The following is a 22,207-nucleotide window of genomic DNA, read 5'->3' on the forward strand; positions in this document are numbered from 1 at the left end:
GGATCCCTGGGTGGCGCAGCGGTTTGGCGCCTGCCTTTGGCCCAGGGCGCGATCCTGGAGACCCGGATCGAGTCCCATGTCGGGCTCCGGTGCATGGAGCCTGCTTCTCCCTCTGCCTGTGTCTCTGCCTCTCTCTCTCTCTCTGTGTGACTATCATAAATAAATAAAAAATTAAAAAAAAAAAAAAAAAAAAACATTAGGGGAGATCCCTGGATGGCTCAGCGGTTGAGCGTCTGCCTTTGGCCCACGGCATGGTCCTGGGGTCCCCGGATCGAATCCTACATCGGGCTCCCTACATGAAGCCTGCTTCTCCAGACTCTGACTGTGTCTCTGGCTCTCTCTCTCTCTCTCTGTCTCATGAATAAATAAAATCTTAAAAAAAAAAATACCCTAAAATTTGTATGGAACCACCAAAGACTCCAAATGGTCAAAGCAATCATGAGAAAGAAGACCAACGCTGGAGGTATCACAAGCCCAGATTTCAAGATATACTATACTATAATAATCAAAACGGTATGGTACTGGCACAAAAACAAACCCATAGATCAGTGGAAGAGAATTGAGAGCTCAGAAATAACCCCACACTTTTATGGTCAATTAATCTGGAACAAAAGAAGCAAGAATGTACAATGGAGAAAAGACCGCCTCTTCAACAAATGGTACTGGGAAAACTAGATCACTTTCTTAGTCGCACACAAAAATAAATTCAGAGGCACCTGGGTGGCTCAGTGGTTTGAGCATCTGTCTTTGGCTCAGCTAGTGATCCCAGGGGTCCTGGGATCAAGCCCCACATCAGGATCCCCACAAGGAGCCTGCTTTTCCCTCTGCCTATCTCTCTTATGAATAAATAAAATCATAACAAAAAAAAAAGCCCTCAAAAATGGATTAAAGACCTAAAATGTTTGACAGGAAACCAGAAAACTCCTAGAAGAAAACACTAGCAGTTTAATATCTTTGACATAAACCATCGAAACATTTTTCTAGATATGTCTCCTCAGGCAAGGGAAACAAAAGCAAAAATAGGGATCCCTGGGTGGCGCAGCGGTTTGGTGCCTGCCTTTGGCCCAGGGCGCGATCCTGGAGACCTGGGATCGAATCCCACGTCAGGCTCCCGGTGCATGGAGCCTGCTTCTCCCTCTGCCTGTGTCTCTGCCTCTCTCTCTCTCTCTGTGTGTGACTATCATAAATTTAAAAAAAAAAAAAAAAAACAAAAGCAAAAATAAACCACTGGGACTACATCAAAATAAAACACTTTTGCAGAGCAAAAGAAACCCTCAACAAAATGAAAAGGCAACTCATTGAATGGGAGAAAATCTCTGCAAATGATCTGATAAGTGATTAATATCCAAAATAAATAAAGAGGGCAGCCCAGGTGGCTCAGCAGTTTAGCGCCGCCTTTAGCCCAGGGCATGATCTTTGAGACCCAGGATCAAGTCCCACGTCGAGCTCCCTGCATGGAGCCTGCTTCTCCCTCTGTCTCTGCCTCTGTCTCTGCCTCTCTCTCTGTCTCTCGTAAATAAATAAATAAAATCTTTAAAAAACAATTTTTTAAGTAAACTTTAGAAAACAATAGCTGCTTATACATTCCTTTCAGAAATATTCATGTAACTACCAGAAGAGCTAAAATGTAACAACCAAAAAGAGATTGCTTTGGGGGAATGAGATGAATATTCAAGAATCGAGAAGCAAGGTTCTATTTTGTTTGTGTGAGAGAAGTTTTAGTTAATACCTGACTTTGACTATGCATTTACCACTTTGATAAACATTGAAATTAAATCTAAAACTAAAAAAAAAAAAAAAAGGGAACAAATAGATACAATATGCTGGGCAAGATATCAATATACTCCTAGGATTTAATTTCCCTTACTAGTTGCATAGGTAGGTTAGAAAAGGATACAAACAAGTATTAAGCACTTACTTGTCAGCCATTATTTTAGGCTTTTCTCATACTAAAAGAAGAATCAAGAGAGACAACAGAAATTGGCCACTTACTATTTTATCTATAATGTTAAGCACTACATGTTAACTTTCTAAAAGTACCTTTTAAAGCTATAAGAATTTAATGTACTATGAGAAATTTAAAGGCAAATATTAGATATGATTCATCAATAGGAGAAAAATGCTAACATATGTTTACCTCTGAAGACATTCTATTTAAAATATATAAGCTAAGGAGCTTGTACAGAAATAAAGTTATATATGCAATTTTGAAACTATACCTGCCTTCCTGTACTCCGAAATCAACAATAAATTCGAAAACAATTTTAATTATGTAGATAAAGGTTAATCTCCAGGTGGCAGAAATAAAAAAGAAAAGCTAGGGACACCTGGGTGGCTCAGCAGTTGAGCTGGGTCCCACATCAGGCTCCCTGCATGGAGCCTGCTTCTCTGCCTCTCTCTGTGTCTCTCATGAATAAATAAATAAAATCTTAAAAAAAAAAAAAAAAGCTAAAAGAATTAACATTAGTTGAATCTGAGGTAGTCAATGACAGTATCAGATCTAATATATACCCTATAGATTGGAGTTGACTATGACACAAGCACAGACCCTAGACACGCAACAACAAAAAAAAGTTCTAACTGGGTTCCCTGCATAAGGACAGGAGCTGTTAAGGGCCTTTTTTTACACAACCAAATAGGAATCATAGAAAAACATGGCCTAGACCAAAGAAGCACTGAAGTGAGATGCTGGTTCTGGACATGAGTAAAGGAGTCACTCTAATAAAACCAGAAACTCTGGGCAGCCCCGGTGGCCCAGCAGTTTAGCGCTGCCTTCAGCCTGGGATGTGATCCTGGAGACCTGGGATCGAGTCCCACAGTGGGGTCCCTGCGTGGAGCCTGCTTCTTCCTCTGCCTGTGTCTCTGCCTCTCTCTCTGGGTGTCTCTCATGAATAAATAAAATCTTTAAAAAAAATAAAACCAGAAACTCAAGCCTATGGAGCCCAAAATCCATTATCAAAAGGGTACCCACGTCAAGAAACAAACTTAATAATCACTCTGGAGGAGGACTCCTGGGTAGCTCAGTGGTTAAGCATCTGCCTTTGGCTCAGGGCGTGATCCCGGGGTCCTGGGATCAAGTCTTGCATCAGGCTCCCCAAAGGAAGCCTTGCTTCTCCCTCTGCCTATGTCTCTGCCTCCTTCTCTGTGTCTCTCATGAATAAATAAAGTATTTTTTAAAATCAGTCTGGAGCAGTGAACTCCAGTAGGCAAACTCTGACAGAGTCTGATTTAAGTTGGGAATCCAACTTAAATCCATTCTACCATTCTCGCCTCTTAACAAAATGCCAATTTTATTCAGCTGACCCATATTTTGAAGTCTAACAATTAAAAGCCAGTAAAATTAAGCATAATTTGTTGACTAGGACTTCAGGAAAACTTAAGAGAAGTCAGCTGGGAAGGAAACCACTTTTAACTCTACCATCTCCCCACTTCTGCCAAGAACTTCTTTCTGCAGGTCACAATGACTGCAGTTCCATCTGCCATGTTCTGACTGTGCAACAACCCTGAAAATGAAAACCAGGTGCTAAGGTTGGTATAAGAGGAGGACAGAAAAAGCCTGACCCCTAATAATGTTACAGAGTTGCCAAAAAAGCTTTTAAAAGTCTTTTGAACTCCTTTTAAATGAAAGAATTTGTAAATTTGTAAAGTCCTATTTGCAGAAGCTACTGTAATCTAGTCTGTCTTAGGGGCCAAACATGGTTCTTCAGAAACAGCAAATGCACAAATTCCCCATAGAAACATCTTTCCTATATTCCCAGAAGAACAGGAATCCACAGAGAACAACTCCTGAGGAATAGCTCATAGCCAAAAATTACAAAGTATCTGAAGATGTCTACCACCAGAGTTAACAAAACAAATGAAAGATCCAAAATCTCTGTGAAGTATTAAAATAAGTATTTTTTAAGTGAGTTCTATGCCGAAATGTGGGACTTGAATTCACGACTGTGAGATCAAGAGTTACATGCCCTGGGCAGCCCGGGTGGCTCAGCAATTTAGCTCCACCTTCGGCCCAAGGCATGATCCTGGAGACCTGGGATCAAGTCCCACATCAGGCTCCCAGCATGGAGCCTGCTTCTCCCTCTGCCTGTGTCTCTGCCTCTCTCTCTCTCTCTCTCTCTCTCTCTCTCTCATGAATAATTTTTTTTTTAAAGAGTCACATGCCCTAATGACTGTCCCAGCCAGATGCCCCTAAAAGAAGTATGTTTTAAATGTTCAAATACTAAAAGGATTATAATCCATAAGGCAATAACAACAAAACACTATGGAAAAAAAGCAAATTGAAAAATAAACTAGAAACCGTAGATATGGTTTACTAAAAAAAAACTTCACTAACTGAATAAGCATAAATTTTAAGACAAAAATTTAAGACTAATTTAAAGACAAAATTTAAGATTGAAGAGACAGCAGCCCCAGTGGCTCAGCAGTTTGGCGCAGCCTTCAGCCCAGCGTGTGATCCTGGAGACCCAGGATCTAATCCCACATCGGGCTCCCTGCATGGACCCTGCTTCTCCCTCTGCCTGTGTCTCTGCGCCTCCCTCCCTCCCTCTCTCTCTCTCTCTCTCTCTCTGTCTCTCATGAATAAATAAATAAAATATAAAAAAAAGACTGAAGAGATTATCTATAATGGAAAAATAAAATAGAAAATACGAAAAATTAAGACATGAAGAACAGAACAAGAATCCCAAGCATATACCTAAATAACAGATCCAGAAGAGAATCAAATGGGAAGGTGATAACTGAAGAAGGAGCAGAAAATTTTCCAAGATAGAAAAAAACATGGAGTCTACAGAATGAAAAAGCAAATCAATTCTGAAGAAGGATAAACAGTCAACAGATGTTCTATTTACCACAATTAGATACCAAAAGGCAAACTAGAATAAAACCTTTACTTACAGGAAAACCACTATTACTCTAGAATTCAAACTACCATACAAGAGAGTGAACTAATAACATTCTTAGACATAAAAGGACATATAGCTTACTTAACTATTTACTAGACAGACGCTGGAAGGAAACCCTAGAACTGTGCATTAATTACCAAAAAAAAAAAAAAAGGAAATGACCCATAAAGCAGCAAGAAAAACAAAAAACTAAGTTGAGTAAAACTTCAGTAATGTAACATCTAAATTACAAACACCTATTAAAAAAACACAGATTAAAAAAAAAAAAAAAAACACAGATTGGGGCACCTGAGTGGCTCAGTCAGTTGGGCATCTGCCTTCACCTCGGGTCATGATCCCCAGAGTCCTGGCATCAAGTCCCACATCAGGCTCCCCCTGCAGGGAGCCTGCTTCTTCCTCTGCCTATGTCTTAAATAAATTTTTAAAATCCTTAAAATGGGCAGCCCGGGTGGCTCAGCGGTTTAGCGCTGCCTTCAGCCCAGGGCCTGATCCTGGAGACCTGGGATCAAGTCCCGCATCTGGCTCCCTGCATGGAGCCTGCTTCTCCCTCTGCCTGTGTCTTTCCCCCCCGCCCCCCTCTGTCTCTCTAATGAATAAATAAATAAAATCTTTAAAATAAAATCCTTAAAAAAGGGACGCCTGAGTGGCTCAGCAGTTGAGCGTCTGCCTTCAGCTCAGGGCATAATCATGGGTCCAGGGATCAAGTCCTGCAGTGGGCTCCAGGATTTTTTTTAAATCTAAAAAAATTAAATTTAAAAATTAAAAAAAAATTTAAACACACACAACTACTAATTTGAGAGATTAAAAGTAAGGTGGAACTTGGGACACCTGATGGCTCAGTTGGTCAAGCATCTGACTCCTGATTTCAGCTCAGGTCACGATCTCAGCTTTGTAAAATCAAGCCCCACATCGAGCTAGAGCTGAGCTCAGGGCCTAGCTAAGATTCTCTCTCTCACCCTCTCCCCCATCAATGAATGAATGAATGAATGAATGAATGAATGAATGAATGAATGAATGAACGAACGAACGAATGAATGAAAGAATGGGGGATTAAAATACAGACAACAATAACACAAATTTTGCAAGGGAAAGAGAGGGAACACAAGGCATCCTGAGACCTTTGGCTATTACTTTTTGAGTAATGCTCAAAAAGCATTACTTTTTGACTCGTTGAAAATACAAAGTATGCACATTAAAATTTTAAGGAAAAAAAAATTTTTAAGGAAATCACTAACAAGAAACCCACCCAACTTGGGTGGCTCAGCGGTTGAGAGTCTGCCTTTGGCTCAGGGAATGATCCCAGTTCAGGGATCAAGTCCCACATCAGGATCCCTGTGAGGAGGGGATCCCTGGGTGGCACAGCAGTTTAGGGCCTGCCTTTGGCCCAGGGCGCGATCCTGGGGACCCGGGATTGAATCCTGCATCAGGCTCCCTGCAAGGAGCCTGCTTCTCCCTCTGCCTATGTGTCTGCCTCTGTGTGTGTGTGTGTGTGTGTGTGTGAGACTATCATGAATAAACAAAATTTAAAAAAAAAAAGATCCCTGTGAGGAGCCTACTTCTCCCTCTGCCTATGTCTCTGGCCTCTGTGTCTCTCATGAATAAATAAAGTCTTAAAAAGAAGAAAGAAAAGAAATAATACTCTCCAAATCAACACAGTATTTTTTAAGTATTTTTTTAAGTATAATCTCAAATGTACCACTACTATAAATGTAAATGAATTAAAACCTCCCTATTAATAGACTCTCAGACTATATTTTTTAAAAACACCAAGCTTCATGGGGCACGTGGGTGGCTCAGCTGGTTTTAAACATCTGACACCTGGGATCCCTGAGTGGCTCAGCAGTTTAGCGCCACCTTTGGCCCAGGGTGTGATCCTGGAGACCCAGGATCAAGTCCCATATCAGGCTCCCTGCATGGACCTGCTTCTTCCTCTGCCTGTGTCTCAGCCTCTGTGTGTGTGTGTGTGTGTGTGTGCGCGCGCGTGTGTGTGTGTGTGTCTCTCACGAATAAATAAAATCTTTTAAAAATAAAATAAATATCATGGATTTAAAAAAAGAAAAAAAAAACATCTGACACCTGATTTCAGCTGTCACGATCTCAGGATTGTGAGATCAAGGCCCGCATCAGGTTCCACATTGGGCATGGAGCCCACTTAAGATTCTCTCTCCCTCTCCCTTGCCCCTCCCCCACTATCTCTTTAAAAAAAAATAACACCAAGCTTTACCATGTCTACAAATACGTTCATTGCAGAACTATCTGTGATTGTGAAAAATCAGAAACCTAAATGATGATGAACAAGGAAATTAAATTCAAAAACATAAAAATTTAAAAAGGATTTTAAATTGCAGTATATTCTGTAACAAAATATAAACTAGCTGATAAAAAGGATGATCTAAATCAGTATGTATTAATGCAGTATATCACAAGTTGCAGAACACATATACGATACCATTCCTATAAAATAACACTAGATGACATTTATGGATACATAATGTAGTATAAATATTAAAACGTTGACAATGAGAATACACACACAGGAATATTATTCAGCCATAAAAAAGAAGGAAATCTTGCTGTTAGCAACAACACAGATGGACTTTGTGGGCATTATGTTAAGTGAAACAAAATCACATCTTTCTCCATGTACAATGGAGTTATGCTCCAATAAGCCCTTAAATTGAAAATATCCTAAGTTGGGACGCCTGGGTGGCTTAGTGGTTAAGCATCTGCCTTTGGCTCAGGGCATAATCCTGGAGTCCCAGGATGGAGTCCCACATTAGACTCCCTGCATGGAACCTGCTTCTCTCTCTGCCTGTGTCTCTGCCTCTCTCTCTCTCTGTCTTTCTCATGAATAAATAAAATCTTAAAAAAAAAAAAAAGAATGGTTCTAAGTGCATCTATTTACCCTCTTGATCAAGTTGGCAGCTGAGTGGCAGCGTTGGCTAGCTTCTGCTTCCCAGCATCACAAGTGTATTGTACTATTATGTATCACTAGCCTGGGAAAAGATCAAAACACAAGATCTGGGATCCCTGGGTGGCTCAGTGGTTTAGCGCCTGCGTTTGGCCCAGGGCGTGATCCTGGAGTCCCAGGATCGAGTCCCACATCAGGCTCCCTGCATGGAGGCTGCTTCTCCCTCTGCCTGGGTCTCTGCCTCTCTCTCTCTCTCTTTCTCTCTGTGTCTCTCATGAATAAATAAAAAGAAAAATCAAAAAAAAAAACATCTGAAATACAGTTTCTACTGAATACATACTGCTTTCACACAACTGTATTTTTTTTTTTTTTTTTTTTTTTTATGACAGATACAGAGAGAGAGAGAGAGGCAGAGACACAGGCAGAGGGAGGAAGCAGGCTCCATGCACCGGGAGCCCGATGTGGGATTCGATCCCGGGTCTCCAGGATCACGCCCTGGGGCAAAGGCAGGCGCCAAACCGCTGCGCCACCCAGGGATCCCTCACACAACTGTAAAGTCAAAAAATCCTCAATCAGGGATCCCTGGGTGGAGCAGTAGTTTGGCGCCTGCCTTTGGCCCAGGGCGCAATCCTGGAGACCCGGGATCAAGTCCCACATCGGGCTCCCGGTGCATGGAGCCTGCTTCTCCCTCTGCCTATGTCTCTGCCTCTCTCTCTCTCTGTGTGACTATCATAAATAAGTAAAAATTTTTTTAAAAAATCCTAAATCAAGGACAGTCTGTATTATACCTCCCTTATAATATATGGAATCTAGAAAAACCAATCTCATAAAAACAGAGAACAGTGGTGGTTGCCAGAAGCACTGGATGGTTCATGGAAACGGGGTGAGATGGTCAATCAAATGGTAAAATCTTCCAGTTATACAGTAAGTTTTAGGAACGGAATATACAGTATGGTAACTATAGTCAACAAAACTGTATTGTGTAAATGAAAGTTGCTAAATCCTTTTAAGTTTTGTGTGTATGTGTGTGTGTGTGTGTTCAAGTAAGCTTACACCCAAATGAAATGGCACTTGTACTCACAACCCTGAAATGACAAGTCCTATGCTCTACCAACTGGGCCAGCCATACGCCCCAAGAATAAATCTTCAAGGTTCTGATCAAAAGAAAAGAAAACTGGGGATCCCTGGGTGGTGCAGCAGTTTGGCGCCTGCCTTTGGTCCAGGGCGCGATCCTGGAGACCCGGGATCGAATCCCAGGTCGGGCTCCCGGTGCATGGAGCCTGCTTCTCCCTCTGCCTATGTCTCTGCCTCTCTCTCTCTCTCTGGGTGTGTGACTATCATAAATAAATAAAAATTTAAAAAAAAGAAAAAAGAAAATTGCAGGGGCCCCTGGGTGGCTCAGGTGGTTGTCAACTTCCTTTGGCTCAGGTCATGATCCTGGGGTCCTGGGATCAAGCCTTATGTTGGGCTCAGAGGGAACCCTGCTTTTCCCTCTGCCCTGCCCGTCCTCCCCACCCCACCCCACCCCACCCCACCCCGTTCCTTCTCTAATAAATAAAATCTTAAAAAAAAAAAAAAAGGAAATTTGCAAGTATGTGAGGTGATAGATGTTAACTTAAACTCACTGTGGTAATCATTTTGAAAGATATATGTATATATCTCTCAAATCATTACATTGTATACCTTAAATCAATACAATGTTATAGGGCAATTATATCCCAAAGAAACTGCAAAAAACAAAAGGGTGGGGTCAGGGGGAGAGAGATGGTCCCAAAAGACACTAAAAGGATAATGGATGACCCAGACTAGGGAGAGTATAAAAAGTATTTCAACTTAATTTTTTTATTTATTATTTTAAGGAAGGCAAGATTTGAAGTAAATATGAAGAATCCACCTTAGTTCATTCTGGGTGGAGAATATGTTCTATATTCATAACTATAATATATTAATGTATCTTTACTTCATAAAATTAAACGTAAATACATAATTATTGTAATTAAGTTTATAGTCTAGATGGTTTTATAGATTTACAATGACTTTTTTGCATTACATATCTTCATTAAGCAAAAATTAAAAAATTAAATGTGCGGGACGCCTGGGTAGCTCAGTGGTTGAGCATCTGCCTTTGACTCAGGGCGTGATCCCAGGGTCCTGGGATAGAGTCCCACACTGGACTCCCTGCATGGAGCCTGCTTCTCCCTCTGCCTGTGTCTCTGCCTCTCTCTCTCTCTCTCATGAATAATAAAATCTTTAAAAAAAAAAAAAAGTATCATCCTAGGTCAATCCCTAAAATCTTGATTTACATTACCTCCAGCAGTTCTTTCCTGACAATGTTAAGAAGCCAGGAAGAACTAAAATTTTAAAAGGCAGAACAGTAGGAAAAAGTTACATCTCACTTCCTGTAGAAAATAGCCTTCATTTAGAGCTAGAATAGCGATACCTAAATAACGCAAATTCTTAACGGGCTTTTGGCCATTTTATTTTTTTGCACAATAAACTCTCATCATGTTTCCAAAGTAGAATATTTAAAATCAAACATATCCTCTATCCCATTAAAATCATATAAATAGATAATATTTCTAATAAGTCTCTTCAGCCTGTGGTTATTAAGAACAGATGTCCATTAAAAACAAAATAGTCATCAATGTTTTAACCTCTAACCGCCAGACAATAGTTACTAAACAGTGTTAATTCTAATCAAAATTCTTCACCAAAAATACATGTTCACTTGAGATAAAGCAATTCAAGTGCTTTTTCTGAACAATCAATGCCTACCTACAGAGAGTTTCCCTCAAAAACCAACAAAACTCTCCCTCAGTCTTTACCTTATACTTTCCCTTTCCTTCCTTTTTCAACATTCAGTCTAACCCTACAACCTCTGCTCTCCTCAGTGCCCTGTAAGGAGAGTTCTGCCCAAACCAGGCAACCACAGCTTTGGTCTCAGAAACTCTTCTCTCTCAGTCCTCCAGAATCCTTACAGCAATGTCACTACCAATTCCCTCCTGAAAAACCAACTGTCTGTTCCTTTCCTGATACTTCGTTATCCATCCTTGGTAACTTGTTCTCTTATTCTCCCCAAAAGTGGATACTCGCCACGGCCAACGGTCTTCATTTTTTAACCCTCTAACCAAAAAAAAAAAAAAAAAAGTCATTTGGTTCCCAGTCTTCCTTCTGCGCAGCTCCAATTCGAACTTGACTCCATTACTTAACCCTTAATTTTCAATGAAAAATCCTAGCAGCATCAAAACCAACATGCCCAAAACAGAACTTTCCTTATTTTTCAAATTTGCTGTTCTTTCTTGATTACCATTACGCTGTGACTATTAACGGTATCACCATTCCAGTAATTAACCTTGAACTAAGAACTGTATCTGATTATTCCCTTTCTTTTATCCAATATCCATTTCTGTCATTTTATGCTTCAAAATGCCCTCCTTTTCTACTCCCTGCTTTCTACTCTCACACTTTTACTGTAGTATCATCTCTTTCAGTTTCTAACCTCCCTTCCCAAATACACTGCATATTCTACCAAACCACTTGTCTGAAATTACAACTTTATTATTTCGGTTTTTACTCTTCATTATCTGCCAAGGTTCTATCAGCTCACATATCCCTTGTCTGAGAATTGAGCTATCCCAAACCCAGAGACCCCTCCCTGTGTCTAAGCAACCATAGGGTCCAGAGCTAGGCACCTTATCTAAGGTCATGGTCCAGAGCTAGGCACCTTATCCAAGCCAACTCAGTTTTTTTTTTACCCAAAGGAACATGAGACTAAGCCTGAGATTTAGTCTCCTGAGACAGAAAATAGAAAATATTAAGAGCTGAAGTATGGCCGCTTTTCACCACAGGAGGCAATACAGAATATGATGCTTGAGAGCTTTCCAACTGGATCTCCCTTTCTCTTAAAACTATGAGGTCTTTATCCATAAAATGAGCAACAAAATAACTCAAAGGTTTGATAAGATGATTAACCCAGATACTTGTTATACAACATTTAACATAGAATCTGACAATAAACAGCCAGTAGCAGAGAAAACCTGCAGAAAGGAAAAGAATAAAACAGACACACAGATGAAAGCAGAAAAAAGATTAAGACTAATTCAATTCAGGATGCCTGGGTGGCTCAGTAGTTGAGCACCTGCCTTTGGCTTGGGTCGTGGGATCGAGTCTTGCATCGGGTTCCCCACAGGGAGCCTGCTTCTCTTTCTGCCTATGTTTCTGCCTGTGTCTCTCATGAACAAATACATCTTTTGTAAAAGACGAATTTAATTCTTGAGATGCCTGGTTGACAGTCTACTGAACACCTGACTTCTCAGAGTCATGAGTTCATTACTTTAAAAACAACGTAATAATTACTGAAAGGGAAGGCTTTACTTCTAAAAAAGACTAATTTGGGGCACCTGGGTGACTCAAGTAGGTTAAGCATTCAATTCTTGCTTTCAGCTCAATTTATGATCTTTTTTTTTTTTTTTTTTAATTTTTTTAATTTTTATTTATTTATGATAGTCACAGAGAGAGAGAGGCAGAGACACAGGCAGAGGGAGAAGCAGGCTCCATGCACCGGGAGCCCGATGTGGGATTCGATCCCGGGTCTCCAGGATCATGCCCTGGGCCAAAGGCAGGCGCCAAACCGCTGCGCCACCCAGGGATCCCTCAATTTATGATCTAATGGGCTATGGGATACAGCCCTTTATCTGGTTCCTTGCTAAGTGGGTAGTCTACTTGGAAGATTCTCTCCCCTGGCCCTCCTCCAGCTCATACTCTGCCTCTAAAATAAATAGATAAATCTTAAAAAAAAAAATTAATTTAATTCCCTTTTGTTTTTTTTAAGATTTTATTTATTTATTCATGACAGAGAGACTCACATACACACAGGCAGAGGGAGAAGCAGGCTCCGTGCAGGGAGCCGGACGCAGGACTCGATCCCAGGTCTCCAGGATCACACCCCGGGCTGAAGGCGGCGCTAAACCTCTGGGCCCCGGGGGGCTGCCCAATTCCCTTTCTAAGTTATGGATACATTTCCATGTTAGGCTTCTTGGCTCTCATATCCTTATATTAAAATGCCCCTGGGGGGACACCTGGGTGACTCAGCAGTTCAATGTCTGTCTGCCTTCAGCTCAAAGTGTGATCCCGGAGTCCTGGGATCGAGTCTCACATCAGGCTCCCTGCAGGGAGCCTGCTTCTTCTATGCCACTCCCCCTCTCTGTGTCCCTCATGAATAAATAGGCAAATAAAACCTTTAAAATAAAAATTCCCTTGGGCAGCCCGGGTGGCTCAGCAGTTTAGTGCCTGCCTTCAACCCAGGTATGATCCTAGAGACCCAGGATCCAGTCCCACAGTGGGCTTCCTGCATGGAGCCTGCTTCTCCCTCTGCCTGTGTCTGTCTCTATCTCTCATGAATAAATAAATAAAATCTTTTTAAAAATAAAATAAAAATAAATAAAAATCCCCTTGGGGTGCCTGACTGCTTCAGTCGGTAGAACATGAGACTCTGGATCTCAGGGTTGTGGTTCAAGCCTCTTGTTGGGTATAGAGATTAGTTAAAAATAAAAATTTTTTAAAGACTTATTTGAGAGTCCACACACATACACAGGAGCACAAGCAAGCAAGAGACAGAGAGGGAGAATTTTTCTCTTTTTAAAGATTTCACTGGTGGGGGGAGGGTGCTTCGTGGCTCAGAGGCTGAGCCTCTACTTCAGTTCAGGGCCAGGGCGTGATCCCACAGGCTCAAGTCCCACACTGGAGTCCCTGCGTAGAGCCTACTTCTCCCTCTGCCTGTCTCTGCCTCTCTGTGTGTCTCTCATGAATAAATAAATCTTTAAAAAAAATGAAAAGATTTTATTGGGGCACCTGTGTGGCTCAATGGTTGATCATCTGCCTTTGGCTCAGGTCATGATCCCAGGGTACTGAGACCAAGTCCCACATCAGGCTCCCCGCGGGGAGCCTGCTTCTGCCTCTCTCTCTCATGAATGAATAAATAAAATCTTTTTTAAAAAATAAAATAAAGGGATCCCTGGGTGGCTCAGCAGTTTAGCGCCACCTTTGGCCCAGGGCATGATCCTGGAGACCCGGGATCAAGTCCCACATCGGGCTCCCTGCATGGAGCCTGCTTCTCCCTCTGCCTGTGTCTCTGCCCCCCCCCCTCTCTCTCTCTGTGACTATCATAAATAAATAAATAAATAAATAAATAAATAAATAAATAAATAAATAAATAAATAAAAAAAAACAGGCAACAAGGGACGCCTAGGTGGCTCAGCAGTTGAGTGTCTCCCTTCGGCCCAGGGTGTGATCAAGTCCCACATCGGGCTCCCTGCATGGAGCCTGCTTCTCCCTCTGCCTGTGTCTCTGCCCCTCTCTGTGTCTTCTAATGAATAAATAAGATCTTTAAAAAAAAAAAAAAAAAAAAAACAGGCAACAAGTGGCATTTAAGGCAAATAATACTGGCATTCTACCACTCCCCATTCTCACCGCTTTATCTCCCCGCTTGATACCTATCTTCCTATTTTCTAATCTTTCTCTGACTTTGAATCTACTATGACATTCCCGGGAGCTTCATCTTACAATCAGTGTTTACTAATGAGTAACAGCATAACTTCCTTAGCTTGGTTAGCTCCCATCAACTCCAAAACCATAACATGCTACAAAGAGGAAAAAACAAAAGGAGACCTATGCATACATCAAATCCCAGAATTTATATTACGGATTTTGTCCTCTCCTTGCTATTTCCCATTATTGCAAAGCTAATATAGCTATAATTCTGCCACAGTGCATTCTCACACACAAACGAAACATATGAACAGAACACTGCTCTGAATTTCACAAACCTAGATAGGCTACTCACTCATTACTTCTGATCAAAAATTGCCTAGGCAAAAATAAAAAGCTTCCATGCTACATATGAAGGTAGATAAGTCAAAATGTTTAAATGTTTTCTACCTTCTGTCAAATTCTCTAAGCAACACGAAAAAGAAGGAACTATCACATTGCAAATGGTAATACTTCTATATGATTAATGAAGATTAAATCTATTTCTCCCTGATATTTCCAGAAGTTCAATTGAAAAAAATGCTTTGGGCCATAAAGAATAAACATACCTCCTTTATGATTACAAGTTTACAAAAATGTTCAGAAAGAAGGTAGCCAGCTAAGTAAAAAAAAGATTTGTATATTGCTTTGCCAAAGGGACTGAATGTCTAAAAATACTGAGAGTTCAACGTTAAACTATACACGTGCAGATGCAGTAAAAAAAAAAAAAAAAAAAAAAAAGGTAGGAGGGGTTAAATTAAACTCTTGTCTTTTTTTTATTCATTAATAAAATCTAGCAGATTTATCACCTTAACTTTCTTGTGTTCTACTATCATTACATTCTATAATTACCAATTTAACCTCTAAAACAGTAGGCAAAGCTAAAGCCCAAATACAACTTTGTTTTATCCATTCAAAATATCCCTCAATGTATACTTATGTGGTTCGATTTGTTTTTCACAGTTTATAAAATTGATTTAAAACTATTAAGTCAATATTTGGCCCAAATTAAATATTTGAACAAAAGGCTGAAAAACATTCAAACTGTAACATAAGTGTGTAGCATTCTAAGCTACTTGTTGAAGTACTTTAATGTTTTTGAAAAACAGTTCTTACCACTCTGGCTGCTCTCTCCTGAGATTCACATTTCCTGCAAAACCATGGTCCAGTGGGTACTTGAACAATGCCATAGCAAGCTATTGAGAAATAAAAGATTTTAAAATATGTTAAAATTTTTTTTAATTATGGAAAATCAAATACCCTTTCAAAACCTTCCTTTTTTTATCTTTAAAGATTTTACTTATTCATGAGAGACAGAGACACACACAGAGAGAGAGAGAGAGAGAGAGAGAGAGAGAGAGGCAGAGACAGAGGCAGAGGAAGCAGGCTCCATGCAGGAAGCCCAATGTGGGACTCCATCCCGAGACCCCAGGATCACATCCTGAGCCAAAGACAGACGCTCAACTGCTGAGCCACCCAGGCGTCCGTCAAAGCCCTCTTAAAATAACTACCTCTCAGACCATTCACATAAAACAAAAATGAAAACATTTTGTATTTTTATTCAGCACATACATTACCACCTAATAAAAATTGGATGAGATTTTAGAAAACCGTTAAGACCAGCCTTTTGTTATTTTAAATAAGTATAAGCAATACAAATTGTACATATTTTTATGATAATATTGAGAATTTAACGTAGATTTTTTACAAATAACTCAGAAATTCATTCTATATCCTACAAACAGTAAGCATTTTAGATAATCTAACAAAACTATTTCCAAATCACGTGTCAAAATGAGCAACAAATACTGAAGAAAATGAAATATATTATTAAACGTGACATGTTTCCATTTGTATAAATTGTCCAGTATAGGCAAATCAGTAGACAGAAAGCACCCTAGTAGTTACCTAGGGTTGAGAGAGTTGGGGACAAATAGAGAGTAACTTTTAATGGGTCCAAGTTTTTTTGTTAGGCTGATGAAAATTGGGGCATCTGGGTTGCTCAGTCAGTAAAGAGTCTGACTCTTGGGATGCCTGGATGGCTCAGTGGTTTGGCGCCTGCCTTTGGCTCAGGGTGTGATCCTGGAGTCCCGGGACCAAGTCCCAAGTCGGGCTCCCTGCGTGAGGCCTGCTTCTCCCTCTGCCTGTGTCTCTGCCTCTCTCTCTCCCTGTCTCTCATGAATAAATAAATAAAATCTTTAAAAAAATATTATTTCTCTCCCTCTGGCCCTCCTCCTCTTCCTCTCTTCCTCTCCTTTCTTCTTCTCCTCCCCTTTCCTTTTTGTTTAAAAAAAAAAGGAAAAAAAAAGTTCTGGAATTGTGTGGTAATAGATGCAAAACTCTGTGAATGTACTAAAACCAGTGAGTTGTACACAGGTGCCCCTCACTCTAGTTTTTTAAAAAAAAGTTTTGGGACGCTTGGGTGGGTCAGTGGTTTGAACATCTGCCTTTGGCCCAGGATCAAGTCCCATGTTGGGCTCCCTGCATGGAGCCTGCTTCTCCCTCTGCCTATGTCTCTGCCTCTCTCTGTATCTCTCATAAATAAATGAATAAACTCTTTAAAAAAAATTTTTTTTTTATTTTAGGGCAGCCCCAGTGGCTCAGCGGTTTACTACCACCTTCAGCCCAGGGCCTGATCTTGGAGACCCAGGACTGGGTCCCACGTCGGGCTCCCTGCATGAAGCCTGCTTCTCCCTCTGCCTCTCTCTCTCTTTCATGAATAAATAAAACCATAAATAAAATAAAAGATGAAAAAAAATGTAGTAGGATGCCTAGGTGGCTCAGCAGCTGAGCATCTGTCTTTGGCTCAGAATATGATCCTGGGATCCGAGATCTAGTCCCACATCTGGCTCCTTGTGTAGAGTCTGCTTCTCCCTCTTCCTGTGTCTCTGCCCCTCTCTCTCTCTCTCAGTCCCTCTGAATAAATAAATAAATAATCTTAAAAAAAAAAAAAAGAAAAGCACGAATTTTTAAAACTGCCAAAGCTAAGCTTAAAATCCCTTTTAAAATTTGTAAAAGGGGGATCCCTGGGTGGCGCAGCGGTTTGGCGCCTGCCTTTGGCTCAGGGCGCGATCCTGGAGACCCGGGATCGAATCCCACATCGGGCTCCCGGTGCATGGAGCCTGCTTCTCCCTCTGCCTGTGTCTCTGCCTCTCTCTCTCTCTCTCTCTGTGTGTGACTATAGTAAGTAAATAAAAATTTAAAAAAAAAAAAAAAAAAAATTGTTAAAATTTGTAAAAGGGGGGATCCCTGGGTGGCGCAGCGGTTTGGCGCCTGCCTTTGGCCCAGGGCGCGATCCTGGAGACCCGGGATTGAATCCCACGTCAGGCTCCCGGTGCATGGAGCCTGCTTCTCCCTCTGCCTGTGTCTCTGCCTCTCTCTCTGTGACTATCATAAATAAATAAAAATTTAAAAAAATAAAAATAAAAAAATAAATAAAATTTGTAAAAGGGATGCCTGGGTGGCTCAATGGTTGAGCATCTGCCTTTGGCTCAGGTTGTGATCCCAGGGTCCTGGGATGGAGTCCCGCATCAGGCTCCCCATGTGGAGCCTGCTGCTCGCTCCGCCTATGTCTGTGTCCCTCATGAATAAATAAATATCTTAAAAAATAATAAAATAAAATTTGTAAATATATCAGTGTAAAAAAGTCCTATCAGTCAAGAAACACTGCATCAATGTCCAAAAACTTTTATTTTAATGTAATCAAGAAGTACTACTTCTAGACAAAAAAAAAACTATGTTTAAATGAATGTTTTCTATACTGGGAGATGACATTAATCAAACTTGATAATTTAGCATCCAATTCGTTAAGAAATACCTTCACAAATGCCAATGAACACTGTGTTGGAAAAGCTTTGTATCAGCTCTAAAAACCTTAAAATCAGTATCTATATACATACATTGCTCTCACTCCTTAAAAAAGGGAAGGTATCCAATTTTTTGACGAAGGTGTTCATCAAAACACAAATGGGAATAACTGCACTGTGATGAACCCACTATCACCTAAGCCTCCCTTACCCATTCTGAGATTTCATTTTATAAAGAGTAAACTTTTGCCCCTTATGTTCAGTTTTTCTCATTCGATAATATCTTTCCCAATACACTACTAAATCTCTGCATCACTCAATGCCAAATTCAGAAATGGTAAGCAGGATGGGTTAATGAGTAAAAGGGAAAGCAGAAGAGCCACCCCAGAACTATCTAAGTTGTTTCCTTACCACCTGACATAGAAAAAGAAACTTCAATGGCCAAAAACTCTTACTGGTGTCCTCCGGCTTTTCTGTAGTATCCCGAAAGCTCACCGAATGGGTACACCCAGAAATAAGCTAAAGTGCTCCCCCAAGTCCCTGGCCGCTCCACCACCTCCTCTTCTCTTCAGTCACTTGGGCTGAGGAAGTCGCCAGACGCAGCCTCCACAGCCTCATCCAGCAGCCCAGGGCAGCTCAGCCAAGCCACTCCTGCAGCAGCAACCTCGCGGCGACCGAAGGCCACCACCGTCTTCTCCGCAGCAAACTCCCAATCCGCAGCGGCAGGGTCTCCGCCAGAAAGCTTGGGGTGCAGCAGCGGCGCTTCCCCTCCCTAACCTGAAGCGCCCCGGCAACCCCCTCCGCCCCCCCCCCCCCCCGACTCGGCGACCCGCCCCGGCGCCGTGAGCGGCATTCCCGAGCCAGACTCGATGCCACAGGAAGTCTCCAGACACACTGCGGCAGACGGGAGCAGCCAGGGAAGGGGGAGGGGCCTCCACGATCCCAAGCCCGGACCCACGGCCACAGTGACAGCACCGAGGGGCGCACCCCCACGCCCCCGCCGCCCCAGCAGCGCAGGCCGCCACCCCGCACCCCCCACCCCACCCCGCCCCACCCCCACCCCCACCCCCGGCCTCCACCGCCTCGGAAAGTCTCCAGCCCCAAGGCTCCCGGGCGCAGGCGGCGGCCAAATGACACTTGAGAGAGTGAGCGCAGAATCACATGACAGTCCAGGCCACACGCACTTTCTCCCACATGCACAGCCCACACCCCCTCCGCCCCGCCGCGGACCCTCCGAGTCAATCCCGGGCCGCGGAGCGGGGCGGGGGCGGGGGCGGGGCGGGGGGAGGGGCGGAAGGGGAACTGGCAGTTGCTGCCAAGGTGGGGGAAGCGGTGACGGTTGGGAGCAGGCCGGGTTCGGCCCGGCGGGCGGTTGGGTGTTTACCTTGATGCACCGCGACGCTGCAGCCGTGCCCGTCGCAATAAACCAGCGGGTTCTCGGCCCAGCCTCTCTCGTCTGAGCAAACGCAACAGCCTCCAATCATCTCCTTCATACTATGGGAGACCTCGTCCTCCAGTGACACGGGCCGGTCGCTAGAGACCATCTAAGAGGGAGTTGGGGGGACCATTAAAAAACACATGCAAGCCAATTAGTGCTTCCCCCCCGCACGGCCGCCCCACCCCCGCTCCCTTCCCTGCGCCCCCGGCCCCCGCCCGCCGCTCGGCCGCTCGCTCACTCGGGCTTTGCCGCTCAGTCACTCACGTTCCGCACAGGAGTCAGGAGCCATGTCCTTGCTGACTCCCCCCACCTCCCCTCCACCGCCTCCTCCGCCTCCTCCGCCTCCTCGTCTTCTTCCCTCCCCACCTCCACCCGGCCGCTAACGCTGGAGCCCGGAGAGGGCACACATAATCAAGTAGGCCTCCGCACAGGCGCACTGGGGGGGCTCCCGCTGGGCCAGGGGCAGCCAGGGAGGGGAAGGGGGCTGCGCTTCCTCCTCCGAGCGTCACTCGGCGTGCGCGCCCGCCCCGCAGCCGGCGTGAGGGAGAAGGCCCGGGAGAGGCCCGGCCTGCGTGCGCGCCGCCGCGTCCGGCCCGCAGCCCCGGCCTACCTCCCGGCCCCTTCCCCTCCCCCGCGCCGCTCGCAGCCGCCGAGGTGTGCCAGGCGGTGGGGGCAGGCGGCGCCGGCGGCGCGCCGAGGCCGGAACGAGCCGGCGAGGGGTGGCGGGGGCGCGCACGCGGGGGCGGGGACGTAGGGCCGCCCTCGGCAGCGCCGGCCGCGCGGGCCGAGCGTGCGCGGCTCGGAGGGGCCTGGGAGGGAGGAGGGCGCCGGAGACCCGGAGGGAGGGGTTTTTTCCGTGAGTGGCCGGAGGGGGCTGACTCCCCCCGAGCGTCTCCCTGCGTTGGGAACCTACCTGCGGGCTCTTCCCTGGCCCGTGGGTAGCAGGGGTAGGGCCAGTATGCCAGCCTCCAAGAAGGGTGCAGTGAAGCATGGCTTCCTGCAGTTGGCCGCGCTCGCTGCACAGTGCTGCCGCAGCTTCTCCACCCATTACGTTCACATATCCTGGACTCTACCCAAAGTTCACGCAGTGGAAGTTGCCACCAGAATCCGCAGCCCATTTACACACCACACTGGCCCCAATGACAAATGAAAGTGCATCGCCGACTGAAGGTCAAAAGCCTGGGTTAGGGTAACACTCCAACAGGGAACACCAACCACCAAGGATACCTTCAGGTTGCTGTGTGGGAGTACAAATGGTTGTTAATCAAGAATTAGCAGTATAATGTGATGATCTGGAAAATGCAGGAATGTGATGCCAAAGGATGAAGGAACCCAAGTTCCAGTCAGTCACCAAATGATAAAACCCCGAGACAGGGAAGTCCAGGTTTGACTGAGGGAGTTCTCTGATTTGGCTTGTACTCCAAATTTACTCTTGAAAATTTAAGGTCACTTTTTTTTTAAGGTGACTTAAGTGGCAAAAAGATGGGAGCTCTCTCCTCACATACGAATAGAAAATGGATTAGGCCTATCTGAATAGATTAATTAACCAGATACTGTGCACTTTGGAGCTGTAAAATCTTCCACTGTTGCCCTATCCCCTATGTATCTATCCTTGTAAGCCCAACATCGATTTTAGGCAAAAAGTGTAGAATTATGAAAGTTTGGCATGAAATAGGAATATACATTGTTTAAATGACAGGCATACGTACAAGGTGAATTCATGGCTTTGGTTAATAACTTGCAGGTACAAAATGGTTGTTTATCAGGAATTAGCAATATAATGTGAAGATCTGGAAAATACAGTTATTCGATGCTAAAGGATGAAGGAACCCGAGTTCTCCTAGTCAGTCACCAAAAGATGACTGGTTTAATCTTTAAAAACATCCCAAATGTTCTCATAAAGAAAAAAGAATGGTAGCATGGCTGTTTTTTTTTTCCATTTCTAATAAATTAACTGCTAGAAATCTGTTTAATAATTAGATATTAGACAATGCAAGCATATGTTAGCAAATATACTCAAACATTCTAAAAGCTAAATGAGATATCTAGAGTAATGGAAATCTAAAGGTGTAAGGGAAAGTATGCACTAAAGAGACACACAAAAATGGGAATTCTCTTGTAGCTGTCAGTTCATTGAGAGAACAAGACTAAAAGATTACGTACTTATACAATGCAAATTCTTTTTTGGAGAATGGCAACAATTAATTTCTGAACATACAATAATGTTCTTAAAAGGCATCGATATGTATAAAATTAAAACCACCTTCAAATAAAACTGTATTGTTTTATGTGTCTGAACCGTATATTTTATCTTTACCCTTTTAAAAGGGATACCAGTTCATTTGACATCCAATTCCTGCTCAGGTTCAGACTTCTAATAAAGAGTAATTTTGAGTTAAAATCAATGTGAAACTTCCCTTCCTAAACAAAGCAGTCAAACCTTAATGCACTAAATTATTCAAACATACATCCATTTTATTTTTAATGCATTGGAGCCTAGTTCTTATAATAGAATTAATTTATATGTAAAGAAGGTGGGTACTTTATCCTATTCTGTAACACTTAATAAAAGAAATATAGGTAAACGTTCGCTCTTTTCAAAATAAAACAAATTCATCATTCATAC

At 43.0% G+C, this 22,207-nt stretch overlaps 1 protein-coding gene across 22 annotated transcripts in view; it reads right to left on the reverse strand.

Moving 5' to 3' along the window:
• MLLT10 (MLLT10 histone lysine methyltransferase DOT1L cofactor) overlaps positions 1 to 20,615 on the reverse strand; it is a 250,792-nt gene extending 230,177 nt beyond the window's left edge. For 3 of the 22 annotated variants that reach the window (XM_072825418.1, XM_072825419.1, XM_072825417.1), the window contains exons 1-3: positions 20,495 to 20,611; positions 19,528 to 19,687; positions 15,454 to 15,533 (exon numbers count right to left, since the gene is read on the reverse strand). In XM_072825418.1, the coding sequence (XP_072681519.1) occupies positions 15,454 to 15,533; positions 19,528 to 19,687; positions 20,495 to 20,572 (318 nt within the window). In that variant the 5' untranslated portion in view covers positions 20,573 to 20,611. Of the gene's footprint in view, positions 1 to 15,453; positions 15,534 to 18,598; positions 18,908 to 19,527; positions 19,688 to 19,819; positions 20,158 to 20,191; positions 20,283 to 20,494 lie in introns of those variants that run through there. The other 19 variants (XM_072825434.1, XM_072825436.1, XM_072825433.1 and 16 more) reach the window with 15 other exon arrangements.
• Positions 20,616 to 22,207: the final 1,592 nt, after the last annotated feature.

Source organism: Canis lupus, chromosome 5 (assembly GCF_048164855.1).
Source record: "Canis lupus baileyi chromosome 5, mCanLup2.hap1, whole genome shotgun sequence".
Classification (NCBI taxonomy): Eukaryota; Metazoa; Chordata; class Mammalia; order Carnivora; family Canidae; genus Canis; species Canis lupus.